This window comes from Zalophus californianus, chromosome 3 (assembly GCF_009762305.2).
Source record: "Zalophus californianus isolate mZalCal1 chromosome 3, mZalCal1.pri.v2, whole genome shotgun sequence".
NCBI classification, from domain to species: Eukaryota; Metazoa; Chordata; class Mammalia; order Carnivora; family Otariidae; genus Zalophus; species Zalophus californianus.
The window spans coordinates 31,934,415-31,959,997 of NC_045597.1; the positions used below are offsets into that span (position 1 = coordinate 31,934,415).

Consider the following 25,583-nt stretch of genomic DNA (forward strand, 5'->3'; position numbering starts at 1 on the left):
TTTTTGAATACATACATAACAAGGCAAATGAAATAAAACTGCAAAGGCATTAAGCATGTAGTGCTTTTATTTTCAAGAATAAGAAATCTTTATTTTTTAATTATAGTTAAAAGAACAGACTCTGAATAACCCAGTTTTATTTATGGAACAATGTGAAATTATTCATAACCCTTTTAAAAACTTGGTAACATTGTAAAACATAAATGAATAATGGCTGGCTGCTTACTGTTTGATCTCTCCTTTTAGTAGTAATATTAGAAGAATAAAGTTTCTTTTCATTTCAGGATCTTCATACACTCAAATGCAGAAGTAGATTAAATCCTTTAAATAATAGCTTATTCTTAAACCAGGCTGAAGGGGGAGGGAAAAGAGAGACTTTAAAAAAGGTGGTTTTCAATATCAAAGCTAGCTCCGGTGAGGCCCTTGGTACTCTGCAGCTCCCCATGGAGGTTTGAGACTTTGATCTCAGTTTTACAGCATAGGAAAGCCACAACTTACATTGATGATTGCGTCACAGAGACATGGCCTGAAGTTGGATTAGCAGTGCATGAGAGTGAGCTGATAGTTGACCCCAGAGAAGCAAGCGGGGAAACTAGACTGCTAGATTCTCACTTCTTGATTGAGTCATTGGAAGGGCTAGCGAGAAACCAGCTGGTAGTTTTCAAACTGCTGACCTAGTGGTGAGACCCAGCTGTTGGACAGTATAATGTCAGAACTTCTTAGTATCGCACATCAGAGGTGAAATTAGCAGACATAGAGGTAAGACCAGCAACCTTCACAGACTTCCCTCAACATTCGTTAAATTGAACTCATTGCCTGCCCCCCAGAACTTTGCTTAAACCCGTGTGTTTTTACACTAAAAGTAAAAACACACTAAAAGTAATCCAAAAGGATGAAGTAAATAGGATACCTATTACCAAAAGTGAACATTAAACCTATTCTGTTGCTCCTTATATATTGCAGACGGAACTTCCAAAGAAATCTGCTACACTACTTAATGAAACAAAGATCTAATTGACTGTCCCTTAAACTGTCAGTGATGGTGTTGCACTCAGTGGGATCTAAAAATAGCCTCCAAGTAATCAGTGTTATACACATGAAAATGATCTTACTCTATGCAGCTTTCAGTGATAGTATAATTGAAGGTCTAACGTTACACTTGATATTTTCTCTCTACTAGCTCTGTAATCGTCAAATTCCATTATATATTATTTAGTTAACATCAACAAAGTCTCATATTGCTGTTGGGCTTTGAATGTGTTACTGTGAAGGCACACGTTTTAGAGACCTGAGTTATGTTTCTTCTCGTAGGTCGATGAGGTAATGCTGACTCTGAAACAGGCCTTCAGCACCGCAGCTGCCCTGCAGAGTGCCAAGACCCAGATTAAGCTGTGTGAGGCCTGCCCTATGCACTCTTTGCATAAGCTCTGTGAAAGGATTGAAGGTACAGTAGAACTTGGTGGGGACGAAAGAAGAGTTTGCTTTGGCATCTGGGAAGTGAGAAAGTCCTTACTCTGGGTGGATGGGTCTTTCTTTCCTGTGAAACCAGAGCCCAGAGAATCATTTCTCACGTCCAGTCAAATTTGTGTTCTCAGCCTCTCTGAGGTGCTTGCCATTTTCCCCACTTCTTTCTCTTTTTCATTTTTAATTCTTTTTTTTTCTGAAGGCAGACTCAAGGAAGGGAGTTAGTTGTATTTCCCACAGTTCTTAAGACTGCTATGTACTTAGTGGGAACTGACCAAATATTTGTTCAGTGGGTGAAGAGAGAATGTCAACTGTTTATTTAAGTCTCTTTTTCTTCCCCTCTCACTTGGTGATGTGTTCCTTTTCCCTAAAACTGTGGAAGTGGAATGAACCTTGTGTGGCTTTTGAGGGACATTTGAAAATGAGAGACGTAATGGATGTGATATCATAAAGCAGGTTTTTTTAAAAAAAAGTGTTCTGAGGAGGGGAAATGAGGAAGAGGTGACTCTATGACTCACATCCCCTTTCTCCTCATTATCTCATTAACAAAAAAAGGTTGGAAACTACTTCACAGGAGAAGAAACGCAATTCGATAAATACTTGTTAAGCATCTGCTAGGGGCCAAGCGTTGTACTAGGTACTGGCAGTACAGAAGTGATTGAAATGTGGGCTGTGCCTTCAGAAGCTTACTACCCAGAGTGGAAGACAAGCACATGAGCCAGTTAATGCAATCCAGGATGATAGCTGTTAGGATAGATGGGGAGAGTGCAAGTGCCAGAACATGGCAGAGAATGGTCTCATCATTGTAAATGCAAAAATTGTGATTTCTGTTCACTAGACAACAGGATCATAGGCACAGGGCAAAATTGATGATGAACAGCAGTGTTTACTGAATATCCATTCAGCTGTGTGATCAAGGACTATTTAAATGTAATATTCAGATCTTAAAACTTATGATTTAACAATGCACATTGTTTTTGCATTTGTACCTTTACAAAAATGGAAGATTCTTTGGTGTACAGTAAAGAGACCATTATAAATTTGTGGCGGAAAGGCTGAATTGCTCAGGAAATAGTGTTGGATCAATCTGCTATCCAAAGAGAGAAAGATTCCTTCCACTTATCCTACTCAAAATACACTCTAGATGGATAAAACCCCTCACTGTAAACAAAATATTAAAATCATTAAAAGAAAATAAGAATATCCTGGTGTCCTTAAACAAGGAAACCTTTATGAAGATACAAACATGCAAAAACTGTTAAAAGAAGACACTGACTGATTTGACCTTATAAAAATTTACATTTTCTGCGTAACAACTATTTCCTTGGAAGTTAAATTAGGAGATAGCAGATTGTTAATCAGAATTTATTAGAATTCTTACTGTTTGAAAGAGAAAGATAAAACTACCAGTAGGAAATGATACAATCCATATTAAAAAACACTCATATGAGAAGGAAATTAAAAGGTCCAATAATAAAAATGAGAAGATTTTCAACCTCACTAGATGTCAGAGACATGAAAGTGGAAGCAACAATAAGATAGTCATCAGATTAACTGTTGGTGAAGTTGTGGAGATATTGATACATTTATGTGAGGCTGAATGTAGTGCAAATTGGGATAGCCATTTTGGGGGAGTTGATAGAAATTAATTAACCTAAAATTACCCACCAGTTCCCTGTCTTGATAAGAGAAACTCTTATATAGCTTTAGAAGGTAACGTTTTTAAGGTTGTGTTGTTTTTAAATAAGGGAAAATTGGAAACAACCCAAATGTTTATCAATAGCCTAACTGAAGTATGTTCATACAGTGGAACAATTAATAGGAATGAATTCCAATTGTATATCAACTTGGATACATCTTAAAATTGTATAATTGAGTGAAATGATAATTTGCTGAATAACAAATGCACTTTGTTATATCTGGAAAAATACATAAAATAATACCCTGTATTTCTTTTTTAAAGAACTTTTAATATGCTCTATTTTTAGATTTACAGGGAAGTCACAGAGTTTCCAAATGTTCGTCCCCCATCCTTCCCAGTTGTTAACATCTTATATAGCCCAGTGCAATGTTCAGAACAGGAAATTAACATTGGTGCAATATTATTATCCCAACTAAACATTTCATTTGATCTTCACCAGTTGTTTTATCCATGTCCTTTTTCATTCCAGGATCCCCGTCAGGATTCTGGCTTATGTGTGGTTGTTGCCTTACCCTGGTCTCCTGCAGTCTACAGCTCCTCCTCAGTCTTTCTTTGTCTTCCATGACCTTGACATCCCCAGTGAGCACCGTACTTTGCTGGATGTCCCTCAGTTCAGCCTGTTTGACATCTTTTTACATTTGGACCGAGGGCACTCCTCCCAGCAAGAGCACTGTAGAAATGGCGCGGCCTCCTTCTCAGTGCATCCTGTCACGGGGCTCATGATGTTGAGTTTATTACTGGTCATGTTGGCCTTATCACCTGGTCGTGGTGCTCTCAGCAATTTTCTGCTGTAAAATTGCTACTCTTCCCCCTGGAGCCAACAAGTATTTTAGGAAAGATTCTTTGAATCTACACAAATCTCTTGTCTCTTATGCCTTTGCTCACTGATTGTACTACATATGAAAGGCAAATTTAGCGCTATCTATAATGTTCGAATATTTAAAAAATGTAGAATATATCTCACTTGGGTAATAAAATATAAAGCAAATATACACACACAGTGTCATCTTTTTTTTTTTATAAAGATTTTTTATTTATTTATTGAGAGAGAGAATGGTAGAGAGAGAGCATGAGAGGGAAGAAGGCCAGAGGGAGAAGCAGACTCGCTGCTGAGCAGGGAGCCCGACATGGGACTCGATCCCAGGACTCCAGGATCATAACCCGAGCCGAAGGCAGTCGCCCTACCAACTGAGCCACCCAGGCACCCGACACACAGTGTTATCTTACTCAGAGGAAAATAACTCTTCTCTTTTAAAAAAAACTTATGGAGCGCCTGGGTGGCTCAGTTAGTTGAGCATCTGCCTTCATCTTGGGTCATGATCTCCGGGTCCTGAGATTGAGCCCCATGTCGGCCTCCCAGCTCAGTGGGGAGTCTGCTTCTCCCTCTCCCTCTGCCTCTCCCCCTGCTTGTGCTCTCTCTGTCTCCATCTCTCTTTCAAATGAATAAATAAAAAAAATAAAAATTAAAAAAAATTTATAAAACCAAGAATGTTTTCATGGAAAATATTTTTGCCCAAGGACTTGATATAAATTATGTGTAAGAGTGTGATAGATATAAAAATAACATGATATGAAAAGGTAACAATTTCATGGTAAAATAATAACACCAAGTACTATTGCTATTCCTGAAATTTTGTTACCACGGAACAAGACCTGCATGAGGAGGAGAGACTCCCTTTTATGCTGTAGCTCTGCCTTTTAATACATTAATATTAAATTAGTATTATGTCATGGTTTAAGCTCAGAGATTTTGGCCAATGCTATTCATTAATAGTTTGGCCAATTCACGAATGAGTTTCTACAGTGTCTGTGTTCGTATACTAAATGGTACCTGGTTATGCTGTTGATTTGGTGTCCTTTAGAAACTTCTTGTTAATAAATCTGACTTCAGGGTAACTGACAGGGGGCCGTTGATTTTGGTAAGGGTTCCATCTAGCTTTCATCATTTCGTGGTAGTGTTCCAAGGTTTGTTATAGGCAGGGACCGCTCCTTGAGAAGATTTAACCTCAGAGCCTGCTGGCAAAGGGACAAGCTGTAATACCTGATATATGCATTTTGATCTCTGCAGCTGCACTCTGTTTAATACTTATCCCCATCATTTTCCCTAGGTCTCTACCCGCCGAGAGCCAAGCTGGTAATACAGAGGCATCTCTCATCACTGACAGATAACGAGCAAGCGGACATCTTTGAGCGAGTTCAGGTAACATGATTTATAGTTCTCACAAATAAGATATAAGAAATGAGAATTGGATCCTGTTTTTACAAGTTTTTTTTTCATTCCTCTCTCTGAAGTTAAAGATATATATCCTATTGCACTATATGTGATAGTAACCAGAATACCACTGTTACTCTTGCTTCTGAGAGCAGTGAAACGCTTAGATTTATTTATGTCTGTGTGCCAGACACATGAAACCAAGTGGGAATATAATAAAATGAGAGAAACTGTGTTGCATAGTGTGCTATTGGTTTGTCTCTTGGACAGAAAATGAAGCCAATCAGTGACCAGGAGGAGAATGAACTTGTGATTTTACATTTGAGGCAGCTGTGTGAAGCCAAGCAGAAGACACACATTCACATTGGAGAAGGCCCATCGGTGAGAAGATGCTTTTCTTCCTTGACCTACTTTTGTTTTGTTTATATTTTTAGTCAAAATATCACAGAAGATGTGAAAGGAGTTTCTTTGTGTTCTCACCTCTAGGGCTAACTTTCTATCAGTCAGATTTATTTTTCAACATCTTATGAGTTTTATAGGAGGTTTTAGCATTGAGATAAAATAAGGATGAGCTTTAAAATGCGAAAAAAATGGGTTCTTGGTACAAAAACAGTAATAACAAATGTTCATGATTTAGAATGAACATGCTTTTTTGGTTATATTGATCTATTTTATTTCAAATTCATACGAACAATTTATTTCATTACAAGTTTACACAACCTTGATGGGTAAATAGCAAACACCCAAAGAAGCAGATAGCATTTTGGAAACAGCCATTTTAGCTGCAAACGAAGGTGTGATATTTTTGTGCGTGTGGTTGAGAATGTGTTTCCAGCGGCATGTAGATAAAACAAGATGCCAGCACCAGCCCTGTAAGAAGATGATGACATAGTTACTTCCCAGTAACACAAATTCAGGTTAGTCTGTATCCCACTCTATTCAGAAGAAGTCACACGTCACTTTATTAGTGATTCCTGAATTGGATTCCTTAAACCAGCTCTTCCAGAGAATCTTCTTTGAGCCGAGCTGTGTGATAATGGTGAACCAAGAAGAGATGAATGAATCCTCTAGGGAAGGGCTCAAATATTGGAAAGGGGAATGCAGATAGATAAATGGATCCATAGAATAGAGGCAACAATGTGGCTTTTTAGAAGAATGTGCAGTGAGCTCAAAAGTAGCTGTCTTCGCTTTAGGGCCGGAATACAGAGTAAGGATGAAGGGAAGAATTCAAGAATTCAAGGGGAAGAAATCTTGGGGAGGGCAGGCAGGGGACCAAAGTTTTAGGGGAGATAGTTTGTTAATTGAAAAAGTCAAGGAAATGTTTTTTAAGAAAGGGACATTGAGCACAAAGTTATGCAGAAGCTGTGACCATGACATACTCCGTGCGGGTCTTCAGACTACTTAATGGACTTTTAGGATGCACTTGGGGATTGATGGGGAAATAATGGCTGGAAGGATAGGCAGCAGTGAGATGATGAAGAGCCTTAAGTGCTAAGCCTGACTTTGTCATTGAAGGTAAGAGCATGAGATCAGATTTGTAATTTAAAGAGAGAATTCTGGGGCACCTGGGTGGCTCAGTCAGTTAAGCGTCTGCCTTCAGCTTGGGTCATGATCCCAGGGTCCTGGGATCAAGCCCCACATCGGGCTCCCTGCTCAGCGGGGAGCCTGCTTCTCCCTCTGCCCCTCCCCCCTGCTTGTGCGTGCTCTCTCTCTAACAAATAAATAAATAAATAAAATCTTTAAAAAGAAGAGGTAATTCTGTTGTTGTAGTGATGGCTGATTTGTGGGACAGGTTGATGGGTGAGGGGGTTGACAGTGTTAGAACTGAAGTCACATTCCCAAATCAGGAGAGTTTTGTAATAGAATATGCGAGAAGTGATTCATGTAATTGCACAAACTTTTATCAAGTTGCATACTGTTTACTAGGCAGTGGTGTTGAATAATGACAGCTCTTTTCTGCCATCTAACTGTTGAGGAGGAGAAACCAACATGTAATCAAATAAAGTAAAATATGGAGATAATGGTGGGGTTGGTACAATGATAGAAGTATGTGCTAAACAGAGATAACACTGCTGCATAAATAGATTGAGTGAGTCTGTCTTTAAAAATTTATTTTGTCTTGGAGAGAAGCTGAGCTAGAGCACTACGGGAGATGTGGGGGAGGGGGGGAGATGAGGCAGGAGCTATTTAGGAGGCATGATCGGCAGGACTTTGTGACCAGGAACGTGTCAAGGAAGCGAAAGGGGATTGCTAGGAGAGACTTCAGAGTTTCAGATGTGGGGGAAGTGGATGAAATTGAGCTGGAAATATAGGAAGAAAACAAGAATGGGACAAGGGATGGAAATAAGAAATAAGAGGTAAGTTTTAGAAGTGGGTTTGAGAGGCACCTGGGTGGCTCGGTCAGTTAAGCATCTGACTCTTGATTTTGGCTCAGGTCGTGATCTCAGGGTCGTGAGGTCGAGCTGTGCTGGACATAGAGCCTGCTTAAGATTTTCTCTCCCTCTCCTTCTGCCTGCCCCCTGCCATGTGTGCGCTCTCTCTCTCCCCATAAAAAGAAAGAAAGAAAGAAAGAAAGAAAGGAAGGAAGGAAGAAAGGAAGAAAGGTTTTTAAGATTTAATTAGAAAAATAGATTTGGTGCCTACAGAGGAATTTGAGTTGATATTGTGAATAAATATGGAAGACAATGAGTTTTGGCCTAGATTTGAAGTCAAAGCAGAGGTACTGAAGAACCTCTGCATTTCAGGCAATGAGTGAATTAAAATGGTGCCAGGGAAAAGACTGAAAGAAGATGATAGGGTAGAAAGAGACTGGAAGAGATTTGCTACGGTAGGTGACCAAGGTAGGGGAAAAGTTCAAGTTAGAACATCAACCATGTCCAGTGATACAGGAAGGTCAAAAAACATAAAGACTAAAATCTGTGAACGGCTTTGCTGATTTCAGTCACTGGTGGTGATAGTGATGTTGACTAGAGGCCCAAAGCAGTGTGTGAGCAGGGATGTGCATCTTCTTGGTGATGGAGGGCACTAAAGATCACAGAAGAGGAGACTTTAACACACTGTTTGTTTCCTGCTAGTAGTTAAGTTCAGCCTCACTCTCTTTCCCTCCCTCGCCCCTTCCTTTCTTCCTTTCATTTATTCATCTGGTATTTACTGGGCAGCTACTATGTCAAGCACTGTGCTAAATACCAATACAACTTCCCTATTTTAGTCATGTTCTTTGCCTGGAAAGCCTGAGAAGAAGTCCTCCCAGTTCTTTATCCACACCTGAGCCCACTCCAACCTACATCCATATTCATTGTTTTCTTTCCTTTCTTGATGGGGGTCATATTTCTTTTTATCAGTAACTTAGATCTGTTAGCCAATTCTAATGTGGACCTTTTATTGCCTTCTCTATGGACTGTGCTGAATTCTCTAGTCTGGTCTTTCAGTCTCTGATTTTCTGTCCTTCAGGTGATTTTTGAATACTCCTTTCAGATAAATCTTCCCCCAAATATTACTTTTACAGTGATGCCCCTCTGCTTATAAATTCTGATCAGTAATTCTTCCTATTCAAAGTTTCATCTCCAGCCTCACTTTTCCAAGTTAACCTTCAACTACTTTCCTTTGTTTTAGCCAAACACCTGCACTGACCCCTGTCCCACGAGCATTGGTCTTTATGATTTTGCTAACATCATCCCCCATGCTGAGAACTTCTCCATACCCATTTTTTTCTGCCTGTAGAATCTTGGCTATTTTTTTTTTATTCCTGACCACTGAGACCCACAACCAATCTTTTTTTTTTTTAAGATTTTATTTATTTATTTGACACAGAGAGAGAGAGAGAGAGAGAGAGCAAGGGCAGGAACACAAGCAGGGGGAGTGGGAGAGGGAGAAGCAGGCCTCCCACCAAGCAGGGAGCCCGATGTGGGGCTCGATCCCAGGACCCCCTGGGATCATGACCTGAGCCAAAGGCAGACGCTCAATGACTGAGCCACCCAGGTGCCCCCACAACCAATCTTTTTTTCCTGAGACCCACAACCACTTTTCGTGCTTCCAGATTTGATACATGTTGCTTTGTGTTACTGTTTAATGTGAATATATTCCTTTTTCAAACAAAGAACAAAGTTTCTCTCTTGGAAATTTTCTAGCACTGCCAACTGTGTAATATACATAGTAGGTTGTTAGTGCAATAGAAAAAATATAGAGGGACCCTCGTATAGTGAAAATACTGTAGATTCTCAGACAGCTCAGTACTATCAATGAGTACTTGTTGATTTGAAAGAGAAATGACTCACAAATGAAAATGGGATTGTCACAGAGGCATTAGCAGAATTCAGTTTTACTAGAAGATGCTTTGTTCTTTGAGACTTATTTTCTATGTTTTCCTTGGTAATTTGGATATAAAATATGCAGCTTGGAGAGGGATGGTTATAGTTGTTAATCAAAATAGCAGTAAAAATTGACATCTCATGTTTAATTTTTGTTAAATGTAGCAGGAATATATTAGCATAAAGGAAAGGCATAAAGGAAAGATCTGTGTTTTTTTTTATTACTTAATAATGTTAAAAAGCAAACCCCTGCCCTTATAATCTGTATGCTCACAGTGTGGAACCTAAATTATTACTCCTTAATAGAGCTACAGAAGAATTCTTGTGCTTTTTAATGGCTTAGTCAAGCCATATTTAAAGCCTCATTTAACCTTGAGTGTTTCTAAACTAAAATTTATCTGTTTTTCTTCCTATAGACTATTTCAAATAGTACAATCCCAGAAAATGCAACAAGCAGTGGAAGGTTCAAACTTGACATTCTGAAAAATAAAGCTAAGAGATCTTTAACTAGCTCCCTGGAAAATATCTTCTCAAGGGTAAGATTAAACTGAGACTCTCTTAATTAGATATTAATGTCTGTGTTTGCTAACTGCTTTACTTCACTCTCAACTGGCTCATGGAAAATTTCCTTAAAAAAAAAAAAACACAAACTACTAAGATAACTTTAATTTAGTTAACTTATTTTAAGTAATCTCATGATTTATTCTGGTGCCTCCAATATCTAAGTTTGAGCAAGAGATTTAGTAGTAGAGATAATATGTATAAAAAAGGGGAAGTAGAATATTGATGTCTGATATTATAAGAACTTATTATCATTTGCCACATAAAGTTATAAAGTAGCCTTCATTTTGCTATTATTAAGAGCAGACAGGAAATGCTAAAATAGTATAAATTAATAAGAATTTATGTATTCCATTTATTTTATTGTGTGTTTTATTTTAAAATCAAAGTGATTTCTCTTCCCTTCATTTTTTTCTTCCTGAATAATTCAGTCCTAAAGCTCTTAGATAAGCCCAAGCAAGGTAAATGTCTTAGAGCTGGAGGGGGAGGGACCCACAGTGGCTCAGAGCAGGGAGACAGAGCCTAATGGGGTGCTGTGTGGGGGGTGGCCCAGTGCGGCATGTGGAATCCAGAGTGTGGCGAGGAAGATGTCAACTTAGGAAGGCAACCTGGTTCAGGAAGTTAGAGCTTGAGCCAGCGAGGAGGCCAGGCCTGCAGAGGGATGGCCCAGAGCAGTGTGTTAGAGCCAGCGTAGTGGAGGGGAGAAGGCTTCCAAGGTGCTTGTTACAAGGAGTCCTGGAGCAGGGTGAGGATGGCATTGTGTGTGTGGGTGGCAGCTCCGAAGTGTGGAACCCGAGTAGGATGAAGAGCGTTGGTGAGGTGACAGTTGTGGAGAATCTTACGCACAGGGGACTGGTCAAATATGGAACTGTATTAAGGATTCGGGAAAAGGGAATTGCAAATATGAAGAGGGAAGAAATTAGAATAAATCCCGTGTTGTTGGATTCAACTCAGAGGTATGTAGAATCCTGGTTATCTATCTATGTACTTTTGAATTTATTTTTAATGTAGTTAATTTATTTTTATTTATTTATTTTTAAATATATGTTAATGTATTTGTGTGTGTGTGTGTGTGTGTGTGTGTGTGTGTGTGTGTGTGTGTGTGTGTGTGTTTAAATGTGTATATGGTCCCTGGCTCTGTCCAATGATAGGAGCTGGAAACAGCTTTTCTGCAAATGCCAAAGAATAAATTAAGCCTGGTTAGGTGACACTAAGCACCCAGATTTTGGTTTCTGTTTATCATTCTGCAAGAAGGAACCAGAATCCTGGGAGAAGTGTCTGATTCCGGGACTGCGGTGGAAAGTACAAGATAAGCCCTGAGCATGTTGGTGTTGTAGATAGTAAGGGAGTGCTCAAAGAAAGATGGTGGTATGTCATAAAGACCACGAAGGGCTCCCACCATTGACATGTAAACCTCAAAATATATGATAGCAAAGGATTGTAACCTGCTGTATAAAAGAGGAAATGATGAACCTACTCTGATACGAAAAATGAAAAATACCTTGGAAGTTTGATCATGCTCAGGATAGTTACTGGATTTAATTGATACTCATTAATTACAAAGAAGTGAGCGGTAACTTTATGAGGGAGAAGGCCGGCAGATACCACCTGAGTCAAGTGATCAGATGGAACATCCTCAGCAACGGGACAAATTGGAAATCTTGTGCCACTTGATACAGAGAATACAGAACTTCTGTGCTATTCTTGCCAAAGGGGCCATACCTGAATCGAATCATGAGGTAGCGTCAACAAACCCACAGTGAGGTACAGTCTACAAGATAAGTGGCCTGTTGTCTTCAAAAGTGTCAGGGTCAAGAAAGCTCAGTGCCGCAGAGCATTAGGATAGTCCCTTCCGGTATAGGGCGTTATTGTTTTTATTTCTTTGCTAAAACTCTAAATACTTTTAGGGGTATTCCTCTTAACGATTGAAATTCTTCTGATTCTAACAAAAGCCTTATAGCAAACATGGTCAGCTATCAATACTATTGTCAGCAGAAGGCAGAATGTAGGGAAAGAGAATTCTAGGCGGTTAATCAGAAGTGTGTGAATGCAACAGTTCATAAAATTTTCCTATCCTTTTTTTTCCTTCAGTGTTTATGGATTACTTGTGTTCCTTCTTTCCCTCTTTCCTTCCTTCCTCCTCCCCTCCCGCCCTCCCCTCTCTTCCACAGTATTTAGTGAGAATTTTAGTGCAAAGTGGAAAGGCCATTTAAGTAGGTGGTCAGGGGACCTGAGTTCAACAGCTGGCTTTATATTTATGATCTCGATTTTATATTAAATGTAGGTTTTATATTTATGATCTCAGACAAATTATTTACCTTTCCTAAGCCAGTTTTCCAGTTTGTGACATGTGCATGCTGATAAGGTGCTTACCTCCCGTTACTATGAGGATGAAATGTCAGTCTGCTAGGAAAATATCCCACTGTAGCTGGGATGGGACAAACAGTGGTAAGCTCTGGAACCTCTGTCCTTTACAAAACGACCAAAGGGGACTTAGAGTGTTAACTCTCTTATCCCCATTTAGTCCCTTGGCATTCTGCGCAACGCTTGCAAGGCTGACTTTGAAGTGCCGCTCGCTCGCATAGCCTTGAGAGCCCATGCTAACTCTCAGCAAGGGCACAGACCGTCTGTTTTGGTCAAGGCGGATCCTGTAGCTTGTACCCCACAGTGCTGCCAAGTGCCATAAATTATGTGACCTAATGAGATCTTGCTTGCACCGTGTGCAACAGAATGGACTTAAGGGGAAGGTTGGCAGCTCCCCGTGTTGTGTTAAAGGCTACATAGAAAAGAGGTTTATGTACGTCTAAAATGGGTTAGTTTATCTCTTTCTAAGTGACAGAGTAGAAAATTGACACACCAGTCTTAGAGTTTGGCTCATAATTGCTGCCATTTTTAAATGCCAAGACAGTTTCTTTAACTAACTATAGTTGTTTATGGAATAGAATATATTTTATTAAAATGCTTAGAAGCTCAGCTCATTAACAATTAAAAAGTGGGTCCAAGGGAGAAGCTTGACACATGTATTACCAAATCATCATATAGTTAAACTGAAAAAGCTGTCCGCTCAGAGGTGAAAAGATAGAGCCTTGTATTCCGGTTGTTTGTCTTGCTTTTTCTGAAGTCAGTGTTTTCCAGAAGGGAAATTTTTACTAATATATTAATATATATTTTCAAAAGAAGAATATTTACAATATAAAGTATGCATCGTAGGAAAACAACCCTCATTTCATCCTTCCCTTAGAGTACTTACTATCCATTGTCCTTCCTTGTTGAAACGTGTGAATTAACGACCGTGATAGAGGATAATTTTAAAAGTAAGTTTGTTTTGCTTTGTGCACATACACACCTACACACACACAAACATATGGATAAAACACTACTACGAGTAAAATATGTGATTTAAGTGCTTTTCTAATAATGGCAATGATTTGATACGTCTGACTAGTTACTTGCTTGTGACCAAATAACCTGTTTTAAGATACACAGGCAGGTTTGGCGTGAAAGTAGCAGCTCAGAAAATGGGAAAAAGCAACCTTGTCTTTACAATATTTTCCTCATGGCCACACACATAAACCGAATCATTTATCAGCCACAAATATAGTTTATTACTGGAAGTATCTCCTGGTCTGTATAACACTGAAATAATAGCTAAAGGAACCTTGAATCAGATTCTAGAACATTTGCAAAATTACCAGCATCAGCTACTTAGTTTTATTAGTAATTCCACTCTTCACAAGCTCTGTTTCTAGGAGATGTGGGTACCAGCTCAAGAGTTTCACTGTTAAGTTGAATGTCCTGGGTTCAAATTGCTGCCCTGTCCTTTAACTAGCTGTGTAAACTTTGGCAACATAATCTATCAGAACTTTAGTCTCCTTAATGGTAAAGTTGAGCTACGTAACTATACCTACCTCATAGAATTTTTGTGAGGATTAAATGAAATAATGCATTATAAAATGCTTAACATGGTATATAGCAGACTGTAGGAACTCAGTCTCAAATAATATTTGATGCAGCTATTAATTTTACGGTTGATATAGTTGTTATTTATGGTGCCACCAGAAATATAAAACTATAATTAATATACATAGATAAAAATAAAGATTGCTTCTATAAAACCAGGTGTGGGATACCATCAATATAAAACAGTCAATGGACAGAGAACAAGAGTCACTGGAGTGAGCAATTGAATCAACAGTCAGTTGGGTGATAAAGAAAGAACTGTTAAAACTTTCTGGTAGTAGACATAAAAAGAAAAATTCAACAGAAGTCTGGGGCACGAGAGTTGAAAAACTCTTCCAAAACGTAAGCAAAATGACAAAGAAATGGAAAATAGGAGGAAAAGGGAAAAACTTAAAGGTCAGTCTGAAGATCCAAAAGCCAAATGGTAGGAATTACACAAAGAGGAAATACCCCAATCTCCCTCTCTTGGAAGGCACCTGGAGTGTGTACTCCGCCAAAATGAGGAAATAAACTAAAAAAAAAAGGAACACATGGGATCAAAGACACAAATTTCGACATAGGGTAGTATTAAAGGAGATGTCTAGGTTGATAGTAAAGAAAATTACTGGAAAGTCTAAATTGCACCCTGTCTAGAGTAGGGCAGAAAGACCGATTTCTAGGATGGGTGGCTCAAAGAAAAAGAAAAAAAAATGCAATTGATGGATTATGTGATGTTTGACCACACCGAGTTCTGTGGGTGACTTTTGTAATAAAACCATGATTGCTGAGGCACTTGTTGACTACATGAAAAACAGATTGTACAAGATAGGAGTTGTAATAACAGTAAAGTATGTAGTAGATGAGATGATCGCTTCAGTTCCTCTTTCTCGGATCATCTGTGAAATTCATACCAAACAACCATGAAAAGAAAAACAAGAACCAATATTGAAGCAGACTGATGTATAGTCTTCTAGAGAGAAATACTTTCTTGATGTAGTTTGCATTGTGGAAGAATGAATGAAGCTGAATCTATACATTTTATGACACAGTTTTGAAAAACCTGTTTGTTTCCCATAATCCTATAATGGGAACTATGATGTTTGTCATCTAGGTTGTGTGGAGGTTGCATGTATTAAATCATTTTCTTTATAACTGTTGTGGTTTGTGTGTTCTGCCTTCCATGGTTGTGTTTATCTGTACGAGACATAAAGCGAATGGGGCACTCTCTGATCTTAACGCAGTTCTCCTGATCTTATGGATGAAGAATGTTTAACCTCATAACCAGAGTAACTTCAAAAAGCTTGGTCTGAGTATCTAGTTATCTAATGACTGACTTAGAAGCAGTGTAAATAGGTTATTTCGTTTACCGTGCAGGCATGGCTGTGAATACTGCTGACAAATTTGAGCAAACTGCAGAAGGATCCATTTAAGGCTAACCTAAGGAGGTGACTGCCTTTTATAGTTTTAAAGTAAAAATTTAAACCGTACCAACAAGTGAATTTTATTCTCTTCATTCAGGGAGCTAACAGAATGAGAGGTCGGCTTGGGAGTATGGACAGCTTTGAACGATCCAACAGTCTTGCTTCGGAGAAGGTAACCCATCTCAGTTCCCATTTTTAGTACTCATTGCCACTTGGCAAAAACCAACACTGATATGGTAATATCACTCCATCGTTTTGTTCTGAGTCCTTTATGACTTTTAACAATTATTCATTATTATTAAAATTAAATTTAAGGGATTGAATTAATGTTAAAATAAACTGAAAATGCTATTGTCTTAAATAAGAAGGTTCTGGATAGTATCATGTTGTTCTCTGCTCAGCCGCCCCTTTCTTGTGTGAGGACAGAACACACCCTCTTCCCAGCTAGTGGTGCTCCATCAGGCTTTTTACTGTTTGGAGAGAGTATGCTTGGGAGGACAGTATTTGGGCAACTGTTGATCCAAAGCCACAGGAAAATAAGCCGTGTAATTCCAGCACTTATACAGTGATCTTTTTATGTTTTGTTCTGTCGCCATGTTACTCCCCCCATTCCCCCCTCCCCATTTTAACTGTCACATTAGGCTCCTCTTTATCTCATAGATAGTTCTCAGTAGGTTTGATTTCCTGCTTCCTGGGTCATGCAATATGTAACCTGAGGTCTATGCAACCTATTTTTTTAAGGAAAATATTAAAATATTTTTACTGAACTTTGTGTTGACAGAATTGAGGACTCAGTCTGGCTCTGAGTCTATTAGCCCTAAGCCATGTTTATCAAGCTAAACATTTCTACAGTGATGCCTGTTTTGGAAAGTAGAAACAGCATACCTGTCTAAATTGAGAGATTTATGGTGTCTCCCCATGCAATATGAGAGGCATTCCGGCATAGCTCGCTTTCCATTCATTTCCTGTTTTCCATGTCTTTTAAAAAATTTTACCTCAGGGAACGTGTCATTGGAGAGAAACATCCACAGTGAAGAAAGATGCTTAACAGGCTTTATTTTATTTTCCTGAAGGCTTTGCCATGAAACTTGGACACTCAAGCATTGTGGTATTGTTTTGACAGTACAGGAAGCATGCGGCTGATATGTCACGGAAATCAGTAGATATGTAAACACAGACTCCACCCTCTTTTGGTCATGATGCCTTTTCATCTTTCTGGCAACAATGAGAAAAGTACAGTAACCATAGCATTTTACCACAAAGTGTTAGGGGGAAAGAATACCTTTTCTTATCATTCCTTTCACTTTCTGCCTATCTTTACTACGGATGCTGTGTTACAGCTGCTTATCAGAAGAAATGGGTGGTGGTGATACTGATTAGCCTTCAGCATGGATTGAGCGGAAAAAAAATAAAAAAGTTTTGTCATGACTCTGGAGGAAGAAGAGGCACCCTGTCACTTTGGAGCTGTGTGTTGAAGCAGGTCTGCCATGATCCATGCAGGAAAGAAAGACCTCACTTCAACTTGCTTTTCAGGACTATTCACCAGGAGACTCTCCACCGGGGACACCACCAGCCTCCCCACTGTCCTCAGCTTGGCAAACGTTCCCTGAAGAGGATTCTGACTCCCCACAGTTTCGAAGACGGGCGCACACGTTCAGCCACCCACCTTCAAGCACAAAGAGAAAGCTGAATTTGCAGGATGGGAGAGCTCATGGTGTTCGCTCCCCTCTTCTGAGGCAGAGCTCCAGCGAACAGTGCAGGTGAGTCCAAACCTCTTTCTGGAAAGTGAAATAAAATGGTCCTGTCACCTGTTTTGATCAATATGGAGTCAAGATCTGTTGTGACTTCATGCTGCCAACATTTTGTCTTTAGAAAGACCAGAAAAATAAATTGAAATACAAAAACCTTCGTTAATAAAAAAAAAAAACTTCGTTAATGAAGGAAACAAGGCAAGATTTAAGGTGCACCCCAAGAGTTAAAGCATTTTGGATGAATACATTTTTTCCCCAGAAAAATGGAGAAAACAAGATATTATGCAATTATTTTCTCTAAAATTTGGTGACCACACATTACTCAGTGTCTTCTTGATGATGGCTCTAATGAAACAGAGTCAGCAAATTTGAAAATCACCTACATAGCAGGAGAACTTCCTGTTAACCTGTAATAAAATACAAGGATTAAAAAAAAAACCTAAGTTACCTCCATACCTGTGATAAAATTTAGCCATATTTCATAATGAATTAAAGCCAAAAATGAAAATTATTAAAAATTTTATCTAGAATAAAAGGATGTCTGTAAAGAAGAATACACATATCATAACTGTCAGGAAGTGTCCATTAGAAATGATCTGATGGTACTTAAAAAATAATTCAGCAAAATTGTTTGGCATTTGGAAAGATATAATAAAGGGGGTAAATCCAGAATTGCAGAATGGTTTTACTACTTCCTGTGTAGCACATATCAGAATTTATATCCTAGAATTAATTTTGTTTCTCTTCTTTACCTGTGAGTTTGATCCAGGAAACAGAATCTGATAGTGATCCCAGTTGGAGGAAAACCCAGAACTCATTAGTTGTTATCAAATTTACCCGCATTTCTTTTAAGGATACTATTTTATTGTCAGTGTTGTTTTTTGACTGATTTGATACTTAGAAATAAGATAGATGTTTTGGATATATGAAAATAAAGGAAATTAATAGAATTAATTTTTCTCAGATTTGCTTTTCTAAAAAAAGATTAAGCATTCATGTGTATATCAAGAATGTATATATCATTTTTAATGACCACTTCATTTATATTTATATTTATATTTATATTTATATTTAATTTATATTTATATTTATACAAAGCAATGTCTGTTTTTGCAGGAAAAGTTATCAAGAATTTAAAACATTATTTTAGACTTAGAAATGATTTCTCTATTTCTCCTTACATCTTATAATGTAGATGCTCAAATAATTTTTGTCAGTATGAAAAGATGCTATTTGTGCTATTGTGAAAACTTGCTAGGAAAAGAATCTTCTGAAAAGAGCAGTCAATGGAGGAGGTTCAAGGATTCAGAGAAAACTGTGGACACACAGTCCCACAGGCTGCAGGGAGAACATAGACATTCATATTTGTTAAGCCAGAGGTATTATGATGGCTTCCAACAACCAAACATGTTGTTCCTAAATTTTTTGAAGGGTGTATATGTTTAAAATAGCTAAGTCTTTGAACTACTGATAATCTGTCACAGGAACGTGTTTCCTGTAATTATTTCTGCTTTCCTACTTTTTTTTTTCCCTTGAGGTATCTTTTGCATGTAAAAACAAACACCATTTGTCCTAAAATCGTGAAGAATTTTTTAGAGACAAACATGTCTGGTTGGTCATTCTGGGTGAGGAGTTCAGTTTGTGAAGAGTGAGCTAGGTCACAGTCATCGAAAGAGACGACTGCATGCTCTCCTCTTTCCATAGAAGATCCAGCCCTGAACTTTAAAAGGAAAGCTTAAGTTAATAGCAAGATCCTGTTTATAATGCTTTTTCATAGTGAATGAAGATTTTTGCTGAAATCTAAATTAAGACAAATTTGCTGTGTTTTCTGTACTCAGCATTCTTCCATCAGTGTGGCGCATGCACAAGGAGAGTAACTCTTCCTCCAGCCTTCCAAGTCTACATACTTCCTTCTCTGCCCCTTCCTTCACTGCCCCCCCTTTCCTGAAAAGCTTTTACCAGAATTCAGGTAGACTGTCCCCACAGTATGAAAATGAAATCAGGTGAGATCAGTGTCCTCTGTTTGCAAAGCAAAGTTTTCTGCAGTGATACACTGATATGTTACTAAAAAGTGGCTGATGAATTTTGGAGTGACTTGTATGCATCCGTATGCTGTGCTTGTTCTAATCCATTTCTGTTATGTCAATTTCAATTCCAATGAATTTTATCAAGAAAACTTTTAAAACCAGTGTTTCAAAGCTTTTAACAACATGATTATCTTACTTTTTGAATTATATCTTTTATAGAATCACACTATTTGTGTGATTTTTCGCCATATGCTCCAGAGTCTAAGCTTTGTATTGTTTGCAACGAGCCTTGGTGCTAACACATACTAAGCAAATCTCCCCCCAATTGTGCTTTTTTTTTTTTCCTTAGCCTCTCTGGACATATGATATGGAATCCAAAAGCCACTGATTTAAACATGTGTACTAAAGTGATGGATACGATATATCTTTATTTTTAAGTATATAGACTATTTCCTAGGCATTTCTTTGAGTTTTAAATGACATAGACTTACATCTCTGAAACTCAGTGTAATTACATAATGGGTACAGTATCGTGTTGATGTCAACTTTCAGAGAGCATGAAGGATTTCTTGAATCTTGTAGATATTTGATTTTGTTTTGTTCCCAATATTGAAAATATATATAGCCTTTTAAATTATCTTCTTTGAGCTTTTAGCTACACGAAATTAGATATAGTGATTTTTGGGGAATTGTCTTTTTTAAAAATTTAAAGTTATGAAATCTTACTGATTATCCAAATTATTAGTGGGATATTGACAGCCTCTGGAAAGTGGTGAGTTAACTTGGGAATTCTTTTAAACGGACTGATTGTTGCTGGCTTAGAAGTCTGTGATATTCATTCAGGTTTTTATGTGTAGCTTGACTCATTCTTTTTTTTTTTTTTTTTTTTTTGCTGTATAGTGTTCCATTTCATATACCACAGTTTATCCGCTCACTTGCTGATAGACATTTGGGTTGATTCTAGGCATTTGATATTTGGCAATTCTTGCAGTCAAGGAGAGGGACACCTGTTATCAATCAGCCTGTGTGCCCCTAAGATTTTCTTGGATATTCTTTTGGCCTCATTTCTTTCAGACTTAAGAAATCCCAAAAGTTAGCATTTAACTGGGTAACTTCAGTAACTGGTTACATTAGACTAATTCTTGAATTATCTCTGAGTGTCTTTTGTCTATGTATGCCAACTGTTTTCACTCCAAGAAAGATAGTTAATATTGGATTAAAAACAATTTGAATCTGAATTTCCTCTGAATTAGTACAAAATCCTGTTCATACATTGAGTTTCTAGTGAAGAAAGTTAATGACAAAATGATTTTAAGAGTTTTTTTCATGGGGGACCCTGGGGGCTCAGTCAGTAGAGCACGCGACTCTTAAATCTCAGTGTCATGAGTTTGAGCCCCATGTTGGGTGTAGAGATTACTTTAAAAAAGTAAGTATTAAAAACATAAATAAGAGGTTTTTCAAGGACAACCTTATGGGAGAAGAGTTAAAAGAGATTAGCTACAAAAACAGTATAATATGTATGGAATATGCTGTGATTTGAGAGAACCAAGAATGTGTATATATATATAAAATATATATATATATATATATCCGTTTGCCTTATCTCCATAGTACTACCTATGAATAGGAATACAACACTCCCAGTGAAACACGTTGGCAGTTTCTTATTGTTCTGTTAGTTAAAGTGAGCATCTGGACAATCCCAGTTTTCTTCTGGAAACAGAAGCATGCCTGAAAGTGACAATTAGGAAAAGCCACTGAGGTCAAAGGTTAGCTGTGAACAGGACATAGAATACCAAAACAGTGACTTTTTCTTAGATTATTTATAGTGTTTAGATTATTTATAGTGTAGGGTGTTACATATTCATCTTCAGTGGTTTTGCTTAAGTGTATACATTATCGCTTCTTAGTCCTCGGTACCTCATTCTAATAGAAGGATATTGAAGTCAGAGGCAAGTATATATTAGTTTTGCATTGAAAATTTCCACTTTTTTAGCTATCTTACTTGAAGTGATATATTGAAATATGTGGGGAACTTTTAAATTTGTAAGATCATTAAAAGTTTTCTGTACTTTGTAATATTTTCTTGACTCTGAGAAAATCTAAAAATCAGAGAGCACATTTTTGTACATTTTTCTATAGCATCTGTACACTTTTTATTTACTTATTTTTTTTTGTAATTTGACAAGCCTAGAATCAGTAGGCCAAAAAGAGACTTAAAATTTTTATTTTCATAGAGAAGTACACCAGTCATGAGGATGCAGCTCAGTGGATTATCACAGAGTGAATACTCCCGTGTCACTACTCCATCAATAACTGAAATGCTGTCAGCACTCCCACAGTTCCTCGCGTTTTCCCACCCAATTACTTCCCCTCCTCCTGACCACTAATACCATAGTTCATATCTGCCTGGTTTTGAACTTTATATAAATGGAATGATACAGCATATATTCTTTTATTCTGGTTTCTTTTCTTGCACCTTCGTTTGTGAGATTCATTCCCGTTTTTATGTGCACTTCATTAATTTTTTATTACTGTATAGTATTCCATTTAATATGTTGCAATTTATTTTATTTTATTTTATTGTTTGCTAGTGGACCTGTGGATTGTTTCTAGTTTTTGGTTATTTTTATTTTATTTTATTATTATTTTTTTTATCTAGAGAGAGAGTGTGAGCAGTGGGAGGGGCCGAGGGAGAGGGACAGAGAGAATCCCAAAGCAGGCTCCATGCCTACCACAGAGCCCAGCATGGGGCTCGATATCATGATCCTGAGATCATGACCTGAGCCGAAATCAAATGTCAGACACTTAACCGAGTGAGACACCCAGGCGCCTCTAGTTTTTGGTTATTAAGAGAGTACTGCTGGGGCATCTGGCTGGCACAGTTAGTAGAGTGTCTGATTCTTGATCTTGGGGTTATAAGTTTGAGCCCCATGTTGGGTGTAGAGATTACTTAACAAAATAAAGTCTTTAAAAAAAAGTAGTCCTATATATTATTAGTTGTGCATATCTATGCATTATTGAGGACTACATCCACAGTAGTAAAATTGTTGGACAAAATTCTAATAGGTTTATTTCAACTAGTAAGTCAGTTGGACATAAATTTACTAGTTACAGTCTTGGAGAGGGTGTTTTTTTCAATTTGTACTTTGATATAATTTCAGAAATTTGAAATAATTTCAGAAAATTTGGAAAAGATTATGGAGAACTCCTGCAAACCTTTTATCCAGATTCATCGACTTTAAAAATTGCCACGTTTTCTTTATTATTCCCTCTGTCCATTTACATATATATGTAAATATATGTGCGTGTAATATATATGTAAATACATGTATACATATGTATATATGTAAATATATGCATACATGTATCTTTATTCTAAGCCATTTGTGAATAGGTTACATATATCATGTCCCTTTACTCTGAATACTTTAGTGTATATTTCCTAAGAATAAGGATATTCAAGAGCATGGTTTTAACCCAGTGATTTCTGAATCCACATTTCTCATCACTGCTTTCAGAGAGAACATTATGCACACACAATTAGCATAATATCTGGAACTATTCAGAATGGTAAGGGGAGGAAGTTCAGAATACTGTAAATTATAATTTTCTTTTCACTTGAGTATCTCATATTTTATTAGTTGTATCTCTATGCATAGTCAAATAAAGTATAGAGTGGGTTAGCATATAGGCTAGCATATACTACTTTTTAAAAAGGCTGTTAATTTGAAATTTGAAACTCAGATTAAGCATCCTTCTCTAGGACCTCTATTCTGAATTATTAAAAGCATGTGAGGTTACTGTTTTTAAGCAGGCTGAGAAAAAGGAGACAAGATGTTTTTAATATCATGGTTTATTGAAAAGTAGGTTTATCTGCACAGCATTGAAATGATTAAGGAAAAGGAATAAGCATATGTTTTGTTTAATTTTTAAAAATTTACTGTTATTTCATTGTTTAGTGACTAAACTATAATTGTGATGATATAATATATTTATATAATATTCATTTATCAAATACAATATATCCTTTTCATTTATGTTGAAGTTCATTGGTCAAAAGTAAAATGATCATCATTACTTCTATTCACTTATAAGACTTGTCAGTGAGAAAATAAGATTTTTGCTGATGAAGTACTTTGTGGTACAGTTTTGGTTCATATAGTTCTCTTGTGTTCACTGATAAAAATAGTATTATCATAACTCATGGTTCATTATTGCCTCATTTATGCCTTATTGATGACTAATGGGAATGCCTTTATATTCTAAATCCTGATTTTGGACATATATCTCTCTCTGTGTGCTAATGTCGTTCCTTCTTTTCCTGTTGTACTAGACAGGATACTGCTTCAGAATCAAGGTGATTAGAGGTCTAAATATGTTCTTATAAAAACTCATAAATTCTTCCAACTGAATATCACTCTCAGTTTAAAACGCAGTTTTGGCTGTCTCCTGAATGCATGCCAACATTCCAGTGCTATGATGGTTATATAGTAGGGAAAATGTGATGCCTGGTGTAATCAAAGATCACAAATGATCATTTAAAATGTTGATTGCAAACGGAAATCCTGTTTCTACTCTATTCCATGTTGACAATTCCTTAGTACTGTGCTGTGGCCTTCAATCAAAGCCCAATTTAAATTCTGAATTAATAGACATGAATTTGCTCATTTGGAGGTACACATGTATATATAAGGAGTTTATTTCAAATCCTGAGAAGATGCAGAAATGAGCATCCTAAAAGAAACATACTCATGAAATTTAATCTGGTTTTCACCCAAAGAGGATTGTTAATCTATTTCCTTTCACCTTAATTCTTGACACATTGGTTATTTTGAGATACTGCTCAGGCCTGCCAGACCTCCCATTGGTCTGGACAAAGGAAAACACCTACTTCCTTAATATGGAAGTCTGACCACATCTGTAATGACATCTCTTCCTCTTGACCCGCATGTTTTTTGGTAAACATCCAAAATCATCGCCGAACAACTTAATGGAAAATGATTAGTTTTTGCTTTGTTCTAGTTTCTATACTTAGCTTATGTCAGGAATCCAATGAAACAGACACGCCCATCTTCCTATTTGGAACCACTAACATTTAGATTTCTTTCCAGTTGGAGTGAAAACACATATTAAAGATTGAACTAGAATGAAAAAGAAGGAGAAAAGAGAAGGGAGAAAAAAGAAAATTATTTTGGCCACTCTGATAAGACTGAGATTTATAACTGTCACTTTTTAATGGTTGGGTGTAAGACGTTTAAATAATACTTCTTATCTACTTTTAAAAGCTAATGGAAATGTTAGTTTTACTGTGTGTCCTTCTAGGTTCTACTATAGGTATAGAATTAAGTTTGTTTATTCCCTTAGAAATCATTTGGCCTATAATTTCCTTACTTTACATATGGTTAGATTGAGCCCCAGGGATGTTTTATATTTTGCTTGATATTATTTTCTTAATTTCAGGTTTTAGGGATGTGAGTAAGCAAATGAGCTTGCTACCCAGAGATACTTTAAATTCCAATGCAAAGAACTTGATCTTTTAAAAATTTGCATTCAGTGTAGAGTTTATGAAATAAAACTGTTTTTCTCATTCTTTTTGTTTGTTTTACACATTGTTCCACTGATTAATCTATCTCTGATTCATAGCTCAGATGCTACATATAGCTTTCCATTAGAGTAGTTCAATATCAATTTTATTTAATTAGTAAAGATTTTCCATAGAATGATAGGATTGCCCCCAACTGAGAGCCAGGACTTAGGTAACTATTAGTGTACCTGATGGGTTTAGGAGTTAAACTATATTATGGATCCTGTGAGAAAAGCTGACGTTTCATCACTATGTTGTTCCATGAGTCCTTCTTGAGGCGTTTACAAAGAGAAAGCTTTTTTAGATTTCTGTCACATAGTTGCTATCACATTAATCAAGTCTTGTTTCTATCTTGAGTTGTAAAACATTGTGATTTAGATGTAGCTTTAATCAGTATTAGTCATTTTTTGGACTTGATGCTGGTAGTTTTCCATGGGGGCTAGGGGGCTGGAGGATGGGGGGCAGTTTGCTCCTCAGCAGGATAACACCTTTGTGAACTGGTTCTGGCTCAGGACTTTTGTGAAAAGGTTGTATTGCCCGGGGTGGGAGGGGGGATGGGTGTGTGTGGGGGGAATAAAACATGACTGCAGCCTTAAAGTTGAGTCCCTATGA

At 37.4% G+C, this 25,583-nt stretch overlaps 1 protein-coding gene across 6 annotated transcripts in view; it reads left to right on the forward strand.

The window, feature by feature from the left end:
* TBC1D4 (TBC1 domain family member 4) overlaps positions 1 to 25,583 on the forward strand; it is a 178,425-nt gene that overhangs the window by 119,832 nt on the left and 33,010 nt on the right. For 3 of the 6 annotated variants that reach the window (XM_027589378.2, XM_027589379.2, XM_027589382.2), the window contains exons 5-11: positions 1,312 to 1,444; positions 5,275 to 5,366; positions 5,649 to 5,759; positions 10,102 to 10,221; positions 15,704 to 15,778; positions 17,140 to 17,366; positions 19,196 to 19,360. In XM_027589378.2, coding sequence (XP_027445179.2) covers positions 1,312 to 1,444; positions 5,275 to 5,366; positions 5,649 to 5,759; positions 10,102 to 10,221; positions 15,704 to 15,778; positions 17,140 to 17,366; positions 19,196 to 19,360 — 923 coding nt within the window. Of the gene's footprint in view, positions 1 to 1,311; positions 1,445 to 5,274; positions 5,367 to 5,648; positions 5,760 to 7,593; positions 7,736 to 10,101; positions 10,222 to 15,703; positions 15,779 to 17,139; positions 17,367 to 19,195; positions 19,361 to 25,583 lie in introns of those variants that run through there. The other 3 variants (XM_027589380.2, XM_027589381.2, XM_027589383.1) reach the window with 2 other exon arrangements.